Raw genomic sequence first — 14032 nt, forward strand, 5'->3', positions numbered from 1 at the left:
TCTGAAGACATGCAGTGTTTAATACACACTCAAGTTTATCACTCTTGGATTGGCCTTCGCCACTCCAATATCCATAATACACTTTTAAGATTCTCTCCAATGCCAACTATTCTATTTAACTTTCCTCAATCACCCAAGCCTTAAACCACATAACCCAATGAATAGGTACTATAACTGACATTTTGTAGATTAGGAAATCAAGGCGCAAAATCAAGTAATTTACTCAAGGACATCAGCTACTAAGCGATGAGGCTGAGATTGGGATTTGGACAGTCTGGTCCCAGTGGCCATACTCCTTGGATATGAAGTCACTCAAATAAGTAATAATGTTTATATTAAGAAACCTTATTTCCCACATCTCCCAGGGGCTGAAAGTTAACAAGACATGTTAGAGCCTTGGATTTATGTTGTCAATAAACAAACTTTATTAATAATTCCTTGTAATAGATACTGAGCTGAAATTCAATGTCTAATTGAATTCATGCCATATACACATACCCCTGTTTTGGATTTTTTATCAGCAAACATCCTGTTCAATAGTCCTTGGGGGTTTTGAGTACATTCAGAAAATGAAATCTCAATTATTGCTGACAAATGAGCACATGTGAAAACTTTCAAACTAAGTGAAACTGCTTGAAAAACACAACTTAAAAAAAGAATGTACTCATTACTTAACAGGCAAATAAAATTAAACCAAATACTAAACAAGTTTTAAGTGAGGCTTCTTCCCCAAACTTGGAAATAAAGGAAATTAGCTGTCAGAATTTATTTGAGATGAATGGATCACAGAGAACAGGTTAATTCACTTTTATGAGACCAGAATCACTCCTAGCCACACAACCTTCAATGTATCTTGCTTATCAAGCTACCTTAAGAAACTTCAGGCAAAATACATACCAATAAGTTAACAGAACGAGAGGAGTCACAGAAACAAAAGCTGGCTGTGCCCAAATTAACATTATGGAATAAAAAAACAGATGCATAGTATCAGATCTGAAACACTTGGAACATTCTAGACCCACTGGCAAGATCATTTCTATTGTAATGAGAGCAGATGTTTCAGAGGCAAACTTCTCTTACAAACAAACTTCTGATCATTTGGTTTATGTATGTGTCAGTTTAGAGCAATCAAATTTCATTAACATAGCTGTGAATTCTCAAGTTAACTCACTGCTACTCTATCTTGGCACCCTTGGAGGGCAGGAATAGAATGTGCTTTTCCAATGCAAAATTTTGCATTGCTTTTCCAATGCAAAATTCCCTACTTAGCCTGTCATAAAACTACCACGAGATTAGCATTTATCACCAAGTTTTCCCCACCTGTGGGATTTGTTGATCCTTCATCTGGGTAAATGTGGTTAGAGAATCCTACTGCCTCTCCAATAAGTGGAGACTGCTGAAATTAAGAATTTTTCATAACAAAACTCTCAAATTTTTCTCAGTAAAGGTATCTTAAAAATCATCTAGCCATTTAAGCATGGTAGTAGGTGAGAAACAGCTGCTTTATTTAGATAAAATTTGGGAATGGTGAGGTATCGACAATACAACTATTTTCCTTTAGAGAGATTACCACATTTTAAAAAATCCTTACTTGTTTACATAGTAAATATAAAACCCTAAACTATCTAATCAACCAAAGGTACTTAAGAGAGTATATTATAGTCTTGCATATATAAGCAGTGGTTTATTTCTAAGATTAGTTAAGGAAGAAAAATTAGTAATTTAAATTCTCAAATATAACCAAAAAATGCTTAAATGCTTTTAAGGCAAGACATTTGGTAACTAACAGAACACCTCAAATTTGGTTATCTGAAGTAGACCTCAACTAGTCATTTCTTTAGATCAAAGAGGATAGACAGGCCAGACAAGTAAGGAATCTACATAATTATAATCTGTTGGTACTAAGTAATGTGAGTACCCCTCATGACATTCCCAATGAAATCCAACTATCACCACGGTAGAAATTTTCTCTGACTCTTAAGAACTCTAACTGGAATGAATCTGCATACATAGAAGATCAAAGGTACTTTTCCTGCTTTCAAAGATAAACGTAGGGGTAACTATATGACTTCAAAGTATTTAAATACCGGTAACAAAAATGAACCTCAGGTTAAACAAGATAAAAGAACATTCTGTAAGGTCTTAACACTAGATACTACCATGTTTTTTTTTGTTTGTTTTTGTTTTTGGTAAAGTAGACCTTGAGAATGTTTCTTTGAAAAAAAAAAAACACTCCTTTGCTTTGGTTCTGAAAATATTGTATTTTAAAACAGCTAAGGCAAATATTTAGAGGGCACAGCTCAATACTGGAAAATTAGTTGAAAGAGGTAGAAGTAAAGCCTTTCTATGTAATGTGCTTCTGCATAAAGGTAACAAATCTATGATCTAGGGAAAGCACAACTAAAAAATGAATCACTCTTTTATAGGATGTTTAAAGATAATGCTTTTTAATAGTTCAAATATTAAAAAAAAACTCATCAAAAATGTATCACCTTAACAGTACTTTGCACATGTGGAATTTTATACCTAAATTTGATACTATTTTGGTTTATTTATGGCTACTTACAAGAAGACTCAGTAATAATGTCCATTCATGGGAGTCTTTTTCTTTGGTTGAGCCTATTGGGACCAGGCTGATGAAACTACTTTATGCAAATGAGATGGTTAAATTCATGGCAATATGAATTATAAGGGTTCTCATTTAGTGGAAATGAAGCTTGAAAGAATTTCCATATTTATCCCCATTGTTTTGGAAGCTAATATCCTGTTCAGAGGTTAAAGAGTTTGAATAGCTCACACAATCCTGTAAAAATTACAACTGGCTGCCCTTTAATAAATAGTCATTGTAAAGAATTACATTTACAGAGTGAAAAGTGAATACACAGCATTTCAAATTCAATTTTGGAAGTACTAATAAGTACTGACCCATAACAATATACACTAGCTACCTTTTAAACTGTCCATCATTAGCACCAATAAAGATTCAACAAAATTACCTTTATTCTCACATCTCAAAACAATTCTGAAATCCTTAGTGAAGTTTAAGTATAGTCACAGACCTTAAATATTCACATTGTTTTTCTATGTCATACTGAAAATAAGCTCACTACTTTTCTGGATATTCTTTACAAAATCTTATTAAAATTCTTGGTATCATCACCCCCAATTATACAGTAGCACAACAACCCTATGTCGTTTCACATGATAGCTCCTTAGAGGTTTCACATCTAAATTACCAAGAAGAAAACCCTTCCCTCCCTCATCTTGCACTCATCTTAATTCTATACTAGTCCTTGGATTATGTACCACTGTAAAAGTATAACTGTATCAAAATTACCACGTTTATGGATACAATAATATGCCATACAGAGCAACAAAGTTACATGTAATGACAAAGATTACTAAAGTTATGCAAGACAAGAACAAAGTTAGGACATGCTAGCTAGGCAAAGTCCCTAGAAAGAGGCTCCTAGTATCCTAAGTTCAAATAACATTGACAAAATAATGAACAATTATCTTAAAAAAAATTAAAACGCTACTGGCAAATCAGGTAATTGCTAAATTAAAAGTAGAGCAAGAGATTAAACTCTCTAATATTTACAACTGCAACATACTTGAGTAAAATTACAATTGTGCACATATCAGTGGCTTTGTAACAAAAATAATTCATACACATAGAGGAAAGATTAAGACAGTTTTCAGTTGAATATAAGTTGAATTCAACCCATCTCAAAGATACTCAATAGCTCAAAGATTTACCACAGAATTGAAGATTAGCTGATAATCCAGAGCCATATTACTGGCATTTAAGACAAATTTTAAACAATTAAATTCTATCGTTTGTTCAGAAGTCAGAAGACTGTGCAAACTTGACCTCAACAGAATATACTGAGATGTGCAAACAAATGTAAAACCTCCACTAGCTGTTTACCTGGAGGCTTACCTTTTTTTCTCAGAGAGCTTCCTGGTAACAACCATAAGCTATAATATACAGGTACAATGCACAGTCAGTGATCTTTTTTGTTTTATTTATTGTTAGAATATGAAAGAACTGAGAGAGCAATAGGTTTAATTTCATTTTTATAAGGAAGACTGCGTTTACCTGAAAAAGAAATATGGCATCACACACATACACGCTTCAGGGGAGGAATATGTTTAAGAATATGGTGTCATTCTGAATGCTAAAGGAAAAGCGATTCCTGTTTACGGTTAAAATATATGTAGTGTTAAAGTTATTTAAGAAAAAACTTACTAATTCTTCACTAATGTAAGTTTTTGTGAATTTAGTTTTCAAATCACAGTAATCTACATAACCATTATTAACAGCTCCGTGTTTATAGTACTGCAACAAGCCAACAAACATTTAAATGCACTTCACATCAAGAGTATGTAAACTTTATTTTTGTCCTCTTCAAGCCTTCAGAAAATCAGGGGCTATTTCAGCAGCCAATCTGGTCAGAACCTCTGAAGGCAGAATCAGTGCCTCACAGTGAAAATGACCATCTGTGGCACTGCATACCCATCTGGTAGTGAAGTGTACCCCTTCAGTGGCTTCCAGTAAGGCCTAGAGTTTAAGGTTAACATGAAAAAGTGCCACCTTTGTTTTAGATTAGTGATGGACTCTGACAAGATAAAATAAAGTTATTCTGTATATTGTTATACTTACAAGCAGCTCCAATCCTGAGTATTTATGGTAATATCTAAACATACAAAAATGTATGTACATTTTTCTCCACTTTCTTGTAAACAGTTGTCAGTATACTGTTTTATCCCTTTATCATTGAAACATGCAAATCATACATACAAGTATAAATACACAGAAGAAAACAATTTACACTCATTCAAAAGCCAAGCAACAAAAAAAATAGCTACAGTATTCAAATTATAAATAATAAATGCTTGAGGCATCTTATATTCCTAGAAGCAGCCAGCCATTCACCCTAATGTTCTTAGCTGCAATTGTAGAAATACTGAGTTTTGCACCTTCCATGCTTTTACAGTATTTATAACACTATCATATGTGGAGATAAAGACTTGTTTACTATCATCTCTTCTTTTCAGAATGAAGAATAAAGCAGCACTTACAAATATTGAAGCAGTGGCAGCAACAGCAGGTGTTACCACTGCTAGATCAGGAGGAAGTTTTCCATTCTAACAATTTTTAAATTAAAAAAGTAAAGGAAAAATTGACCTAAACAAATGATTACATGTTCATTCCTTGGGCACTTAACAGCGAGTCCAGCATGTCGAATGTGTCTTTGTAGTCCATATGCTGGCTGTTTGTACTGTACTCGTGATTGACATCAGGACCGTTGGTCTCCACTGGCTTCTTGTCCAGTTTCACGAGGGTGCTGAGATGTCCGTAGCCCACCTGGTATGTGACAGGGGGAGGAGGGGGTAAGGGATGGTTAAAAACAGAGTTGTGAGAGGATATATACTGCTTAACAGAGGAGGAAGAACTAGATGAACTACCTGAACTTTTGGAACTTTTGCTCATTTTGGAGTGATGGTTGTGAGAGGCATCATTGATATGCAGCTTCTTCCTTGAAGAGCTGGAACTAGAGGAAATGCCATCACTGCTCAGGCCCACAGGACTCCTCAAAACAGTGGGTGGTATTCCATCAGCACTGTGTTTGCTGCCACCACTGCTGCTGCCACTATATGAGTGCGAATGCTTGTGACTACTGGGGTGGTGGCGGTTCGAGGGATGCTCCTTGTGCTTCTCCTTATGGTCCCTGCTAATATGTGGGCTTGAATGCTTGCTCTTCCCACTGCCTTCATCAGAAGAGCTGTGTCTTTCTGAGGAAGAAACTTTTATCTTCATTTTCAGTTCTTCTTTACTGATGCTTTTATCAGTAGGTGGTATCGGAATCCGTAACTTCAGTGATCCACTCTTTTCTTTCTTATCAGCCATATATTTGTCAGGTTTTTCAGCATTTGTAATGGGAATTTTCATTTTAATGGGAGAAGTTACAGAACTGCTGCTGGCTGCCTGCGATTGTCCATGTTTGTGTTGCTGTTCTACCTGGGCAGCTATATAATGATCCCTTACATCCAGATCAAGGGTTTCTAGCTTACGTTTTTCTCTATATTTATCTAAAGACATTTTCTGAGGAATTACTCCAGGAGTAGCAGAAATTGGCCCATGGTGTTTACTGCTCCCTGCTTTATGAGTATAATCTTGCTTAATAGAAGAATGATCAGAAATTTTGTCAGGTCTGTGATGTAATCCTGAATGCATTGATATAGATGGTCCCTGCTGGAAGTTGATGTTGTACTGGCTACCAGACAAAGATGTCTCCTGTTTTTGAGAATATATCTGTTCTGTCCTTGCTGACTCTTGATGTTGAGGCCATTCTTGGTGTGATGACAAACCATATGAGGTACCTGGCATTCCTGTTGCTAGCATTGACAAATTATCAGATGTATGGCTGTCTTGAACGGAAATATTTCCCGAATTTAGAGGTACTGGTGCAGGGAATGCTGATGTAGATGGTTTCTGAAAACTTGGATTTGTAGGCACACCAGTAACACTATCTACTAAAATGGAATTCTGGACCAGAGATGAACCAAGAAGTGGCGTTTCTGATACTTGTCCATCTACTTTTGGTTTCTTAACCGTCTGAGTAGCCTATTTAAATAAAACACAGAAGAAGCAATGACAGCAAAGGAAATTTAATACAGATTTCTTTGCTTATAAAAACCCTATCTTAAATACATGGAAATAAATCATCTGGGGTTTGAATTTATGCTGCCAATAAATAAACACCTTATTTAGATGCATAAAAAGAAGGCTACAAATAGTTGAAAGCACTGGTTCTAAATCAGATACAGGTTAAATTATTAGCCCAGCATTTGAGAAAGGAATTTAACTTGTCTAGCTTTAATGTCTCCATTTGTAAAATGAGAGTATTTCCACAGGAATCATTATGAGAATTAAATAAGTTTATAAAGTTTTTATAGCAAAGTCCACTGGACACAGTATTTGAATAAATTATGAGTACATGCAGTTTATGCTACACTATAATTACTTAGGCAAAGTGGAAGTAAGAATAACCACAAAAATTCAAACTGATTAGCTATGTAGTTGTTAGATAAGTGACAGTGATACTCAGTTAAACCTTGCTGATTCTCTTACCCGCCAGTTTCGAATCTTCTTCAACCTACTAGGTGTTTTCTCCAGTATTTGTAGAAATTCATGAGTTAGCTCTAAAAATAAAATTTAAATTTAAAACTTAGAAGGTACCTTTGGATTTAGAATACACTCAAGTGGGCAATATTAAAAAAGCTCAAGAGTTCTTCACTATCACCCTAATTCAACCATCAGAATATACAGTAGGAGGCACAGCTCTGAACTTGTATTTTCAAAAATGAATTAAAAAAAAAAAAACACCAACTACTCTAAAATGTGGCACAAATGAATCTATATACAGAACACAAACAGACCCACTTCATTGAGAACTGATTTGTGGTTGACAGGGGGAGAAAAGAAGTGGGGTGGACTGGGAGTTTGGGATTAGTAGATGCAAACTACATTTAGAACGGGAGTTTCCATCGTGGCTCAGTGCTAACAATCCCAAATAGTATCCATGAGGATGTAGGTTTGATCCCTGGCCTTGCTCAGTGGGTTAGGGATCCAGTGTTGCTGTGAGCTGCAGTGTACATTGCCAACAAGGCTCGGATCCTGCATTGCTCTGGCTGTGGTGTAGGCTGGTGGCTGCAGCTCCAATTTGACCTCAAGCCTGGGAGCTTCCATATGCCACAGGTGCAAACCTAAAAGAAAGAAAAAAAAAAATTTCATAAACACTGAGGTCCTACTATATATTATATAGCACAGGGAACTATATCCAATCTCTTGAGATAGAATGTGGTAAAAGATAATATGAGAAAAAGAATACATATATATGTATGACTGGGTCACTGCTACACAGCAGAAACTGACACAATACTGTAAGTCAACTACACTTAAAAGAAAAAAAAAAACCTGAAAAAAAAAAAATCATTCCTTCTACACCCTGATTTTACATCTTACTTAGAATCTCTGGAAAATTCAGGAGCATTAAAAAATATTCAGAGTTCCCATTGTGACTCAGTGGGTTAAGAACCCAACATAGTGTCCATGTATAGTGTCCGTGAGGATATAGGTTAGATCTCTGGCCTTGCTCAATGGGTCTTAACCTGGGTTGTTGCAAATGAGGCTCAGATACAGTGCTGCAGCAAGCTGTGAGAGAGGCCTCACCTGCAGATCCAATTTGACCTCTAGGCTGGGAACATCCATATGCCAAAGGTGCGGCCCTAAGATAAAAAAGAAAAAAATCTTCTCCCAAACAAAAAATCCCTCTAAGGCAAACATCATAATCAATACTGTTGCAGGCAAGATCCATCAATAGGTTCCTTGAAATTAGTAGGCAAAATTTTAAGGAAAAAGAGGATAACTGTATAATCCCACCATTCCTTCAAGATATTTATGAAGTGCAAAGAGAAAATCAGTAATTTTATGACTTTAACCAAGTTATCATGATTATCACTACCAGCAGTAAGACATACCAACATGATACCCCAGTGATAAGATGCACTGAGTAGAGCACAACCCATTCCTGTGTTATTCTTGCCAAGAACACATATCTTCAATCTAATGGTAATGGGAAAACATCAGATATCCAACTGAGGAATATTCTATAAAATAACTGGCCATTATTCTTCAAAGTGTCAAGCACATGAAAGAAAAGTAAAGACTGAAAAAACTATCATGTAGTTCCCACTGTGGCTCAGCAGAAACAAATCCATTATTCATGAAGACTCAGGTTCGATCCCTGGCCCTATGTAGTGGGTTAAGGACCTGGCGTTGCTGAGCGCCCTGGTTCAAGGTCGAAGATGTGGCTCAGATCTGGCATTGCTGTGGCTCTGGTGTAGGCTGGCAGCTACAGCTCTGATTTGACCCCTAGCCTGGGAACTTCCATATACCGCGAATATGGCCCTAAAAAGACCAAAAACAAAACAAAACAAACAAACCAAAAAAAAAAAACAAAAAAAACACCAAAAAATCATGGATTGGAAGAGTTTAAAGGAGCATGCCAATCAAATGGAACATGGGATCCTAGAACAGAAAAACCAGGGAAATCTGAATAAAATACATTGTTAAAAGTAATGTACCAATATTAACTTCTTGGTTTTGATATTATTGTATAAGATGTTAACATCTGAGAAACTGGGTGCAGTGTGTAATAACAGCACAGTAACTGTACTATTTCACAATTTCTTTAAGTTTAAAACCACTTCAAAAGTTAAATGAAAAAACTCCTTTACTTATACTCAAACCTCCTAGCAATCAAAATTATTAACCTATCAGCAAACCATACCGGTTATAGTACTATGGTTTTTTTCCTTAAATTTAGGATTGTAAATGAGATGATTCACTTTTCCAAAGTGGTGTAGTTATGATAAATTACAGTTTTCTACTCCAAAATAATATCATTAATAAAGTTATTGGCCACTCTCAAGAAAAAGTCAAATGAATTGACCAATATTAATAATATTAGTCAAACTAATTACAATATTATGTAATATTATTAACACCAATTCAGTAGAGACCATACTGATTCATTTATTGTCCTTCGGTATAAACAGCAAGCTTCTCTATAAATTATTCTGGGCAAATGCTAAGATTAGTAATGAAAATTAAAACATTACAGAATTTGACTCAAAGAAGCAAATAACATGCAAAAATTTGGCACCACTATATGCTTACAAACTGTGACAACTAATTCCTGCTCAAGTCACAGGAGCTTTCATAAGCCAGTTTGGATGAAAAAAAATCTCATGCCTTTACTACCATTTCTTCATTTGAAAAAAAGACCATTTTTCTACTTGGACACTAGTGAATCTAGCAGATACATAAGGACTTTGGGTCCAAAATTAACAACAAATTATTTTGACCCAATTTCAGAAAAATTTAAAAATATAAAAGCACACGTGAGGGTTTGTTATTAATCATAAAAAACAAACACTCACCCATAAAACACTTTTACAGGTAGGCCAAATACAAGCTGATGTTTGGGGGGCAGTCATTAATGAATTATTTCAGACACCATGATAAAACTCAGATACTCTTTCTTAAATTTTATTACTTTATTTGTTGTGTGATCAAAACAAGCAAAGGGCTGCTTGCTACCTAGTATGTTGAAATTTTCACTGTGTTCAGTATCCAAGATTCCTATGCAAAGGTTCTCCAAATGAGTAATGAACTTGAGTTTTTCATAATAGAAGCAAAAGAGTATTTAGGTGGCCCCTGTTGTGGCAAAAACAAAACAAAACAAACAACAAAAAACCAAAAACAAACCAAAAAAATCCCACGAAAAACAACTTTAGCTACAATTTAAGAGTGAGATAAAAAGCAATTATTTGCTTTTAAGTACCATATAAACTATTTTTATTAGGATTATGCCCACTTTATCTTATCTATTGATTGCTAAATAAGATGGTGGCAGAGATACTCTCATTTCAAGTCACAGATGGAAAGAAAAAGCCCCCACTGTTTTTTAGGTTATTTCAAATCACTGAAGATTTCCTTCCACTCTGGCTAGACTTTGACAATGTAACGAAAAGAGGACAATCACATAACAGTAAAATAGCATGAGATACATACTCCAGAAGCAATTTTTCAGGGAGGGAAAAACCCTAGAAAAATCAAGAGATCTAAGAAGCATTTCACCAGAGGGTAGGTAAACCATCACCAGTGGACCAAATGTGACCTGCATTTTATTTTTGTAAATAAAGTTTTACTGGAACACAGCCATTCATTCACAGGTTGCCTGTGGCTGTGTTCCAGCTATGGTGACAGAGTTGTCTAATTGTATAGATAAGTAAAGTCCACAAACCCTAAAAATACTACTATTTGGCCCTTCACAGAAAAGGGGGCAGACCCTTAAAGAAATTTCTATCTTAAAGAAACATCTAAGATATTAATGGAAAATCACATTTCAAAGCTATAGGGGTCTTGCACTTTATGTAACAGATGTCCTGTAAATCTAAGTTTTTTCATTAGTTTCAATTCTATACAGGAAGTTGGGGCAAGTCCACAAAAAAAGGCTGAAAACCTAACATACCAGCTTAGGTGTATGTATATATCACGTGAGAGTGTTTCTCTATTTCCTTTCTAATAGTACTTGGTTAAAATGTCTTAATCTCTAAGAATCTCCGATCTCTGGCCAGCTTTTCCTATTTCTCGACCAGAAAAACTTCTTATCAGGCGACCCCCAGATTTCAGGTTCATAAATTTATAGAAATCACATTCCCAATTTTTCCTTGTCAATTCGTACTTACTAATGCAAGACAACAATGACACACTTCACCACCAGTGGAACAACAAAGCAAGGAATATTACCATGAAAATATCTTTAGTTCACTGTTTCACATCCTCTACAAAAGTAGGTGACTTTGGGTCTATACATTTTAATTTTTTTTTGGCCAATCCCATGGCATGTGGAGGTTCTTGGGCCAGGGATCAAACCCATGCCATAGCAGCAACCTGAGCTGCTGCAGTGACAACACTGGATCCTTAACGTGCTGCGCCACAAGGGAACTCCTATGTTTATATGTTTTAAACTAAACAAAATTAGTATACTTGAAAGTGGGTATTCTTGCAGTATCAACCTATAACATTATAAATCACATTTCTTTGAAAAGTCCTGAAAGGGCTTTAGATATTCAATGGTGGTTAATATATGTTCCAATTTTTTTTCTTTTTAGGCTAATGAATCATCATCTCATCCTGTTCATTTGATCAGGTAATTATACTCTTTAACTATTAAAATGAAATTATGTTCTTTAATGAAGTCTTTATCTTTTCAAATATGAACTAAAAAACAAATCAGACCTATGCCTCTGCAGTGACCTGAGCCGCTGCAGTCGGATTCTTAACCTACTGCATCCACAGTAACAACTCCCAAACTAAAATATTAATAGATGCAATGATACTTGGGATTAGCATCAAAGTAACTACATGGGGAAGGACGATGCTGGACTGGCCAGAAATGGTAACTGTTCAACTGGCCATGAGTATATGGGGACTCACTATTTTTTCAAACCTACACAGAAGTAGATAAAAATTTTAATCCACAATAAAAACAATTTTATATAAAAAGATTCATTTTTGTCTACTTACCATCTAATAATTCCAGAGTAACTGTAGGATCCACATATTCCCACCAATGTTTTCCATCGGTTGACACAGGAATCTCCCAATTGGACCATTTGCAAGCCAAATGAATGCATACACATGCTATCACTGTTGGTTTGTACTGAAGACAGAAGGTTGTAAGATGCAGACTGTTGTGGAGCAGGTTTGAAAATGAAGAGTCACAGAAATTCAAATATGTAAAACAAAGAAAAACATTTATCAATAAGATTAAGCAAAAACAAAATTATAAAGGTTTTCTTCTTTAAGTCTAGAGTAAAACCATTACTTTATGAAATTAAAAGCTCACATTATAACACTTTCTATGACTATGGTCATAAAAATTCAAATACTAAAAAACCCATATAGATGATGAACATTTTTGCACTCTTACTCCCCAGAGTATATTATTATTTTATTTATACTAACATATTAATATCTGGCAAACTGTTTTTACATTTAATTTCGAAGTATTTTTTACTTCTTTATAGGAAGGAAGATAGTATATTTCCAATAATCACAAGTGTAACAATTTTTTAGTTGTATTTTTGTTTCATTTATAATGTCACAGCAAAAAAGTAAAGAAAAAGCAAAAGACTGTAAAAACTGACAAAGTAATTACAATTAGGGATTCTACAATTTGATGTGGCTTAACAAACTGTAATTCTCAAGTAAGCTGAGAATGCAAGCTATCTATGTAAGCTATCTATGTAAATCTATCTTCTCAGCAGAGCCACAGAGAGAACTTACCTTTTGCTGAACAGCTTCAAGACCCAATGTTGCTAAATACTACAAAAACAGTACCTCTCTCCTTTCATAACATGCCAAAAACTGGGCAAGTAACATGGCACAGCTAGCCTTCTCTAACCAGAGTTTTAAATTTAAGTGATTTATTGCCTTGTTCAGAATTTCTAGGGATAGAGGTTAAATCCCAACAACATACATCTAAGAAAATACATTGGTTTTTGCTAATCCAAAGCATTAAATAAAATTTAACAGTGACACAAGAAATTAAGGTCCACATAAAGCTGTTTTGGTCCACCCTCCTCCAATGATCCATTTTAAAAACAAATTTAAAATAAAAACAAATTTAACTAACAGAATCAGTCCAGAACAAAATTATATATTAGATATGAAAGGTTTTTAAAAACTATTTTTCCAGTTCAGTTTCACAATTGATGAAAAAATGCCTAATGACCAACCACAAACCCATACATTCTTTCTTCAAATAAACCAGAGAGGAAGTGTTAAGTAAAAATTATATTTATGCAAATCAAGGCACTGAAAGGACTTTACTACTAATTTACTTCTAATGGGTATTATCTGGAAGAAAAATCCAAGTTATATAAATTTATTAAAAAAACTTTAATGATTATTTTAAGGTTAAGATTGGATCAATTAAAATTGGAAGTTTAAAAAAATTGTCATTTAACTATAATTGTAAACTAGAAATAGCTTTATACTTACCAAGTTGCTCGAATTTCTACGTTAAGTTTAGCTCTTTGTAATCTTTAGCTGCTATTCAGGCTACCAATTTTAGACTTATGCACTCACAAATCGAGAATATGTCATAGAAAGCACCACTACACTTCACATTGTGCATTTAACCCCTCTGTGCCAAAAGTCCCTTGTACAATACACCGCAAAGCAGACAGGAAGGTACCACCACAGTAGATGGTCCAGTCTCCTGTTGCAACAAGGGTAAGAGACACATTGAGGGGGCCCTGCATTAAAGGAAGCTATAGTGTGCTACAACAGTGCAACAAAGAGGGTCAGGATAACAACCTGTTGGTAGCCATGAAATAGGATGTCTGTGCCAAATCCTTGCTTGCTGTAAGAAAAGAAAAAAAAACGAAG

The 14032-nt window shown here is 35.0% G+C and overlaps 1 protein-coding gene across 12 annotated transcripts in view; it reads right to left on the minus strand.

The window, feature by feature from the left end:
* Positions 1-401: 401 nt before the first annotated feature.
* The window catches only part of CCNT2 (cyclin T2), a 47520-nt gene continuing 33889 nt past the window's right edge, over positions 402-14032 (minus strand). For 6 of the 12 annotated variants that reach the window (XM_021075754.2, XM_085001392.1, XM_085001394.1 and 3 more), the window contains 4 exons: positions 13961-14006; positions 12164-12327; positions 7139-7209; positions 402-6631 (listed from right to left, as the gene is read on the minus strand). In XM_021075754.2, the coding sequence (XP_020931413.2) occupies positions 5204-6631; positions 7139-7209; positions 12164-12327; positions 13961-14006 (1709 nt within the window). In that variant the 3' untranslated portion in view covers positions 402-5203. Of the gene's footprint in view, positions 6632-7138; positions 7210-12163; positions 12328-13642; positions 13785-13960; positions 14007-14032 lie in introns of those variants that run through there. The other 6 variants (XM_021075755.2, XM_085001393.1, XM_085001396.1 and 3 more) reach the window with 2 other exon arrangements.

The sequence above is a fragment of the Sus scrofa genome, chromosome 15, assembly GCF_054392235.1.
Source record: "Sus scrofa isolate SSC_HxYL_T2T_F1_AM1 chromosome 15, Sscrofa_HxYL_maternal_Yorkshire_Landrace_v2.0, whole genome shotgun sequence".
In the NCBI taxonomy this organism is placed as follows: domain Eukaryota; kingdom Metazoa; phylum Chordata; class Mammalia; order Artiodactyla; family Suidae; genus Sus; species Sus scrofa.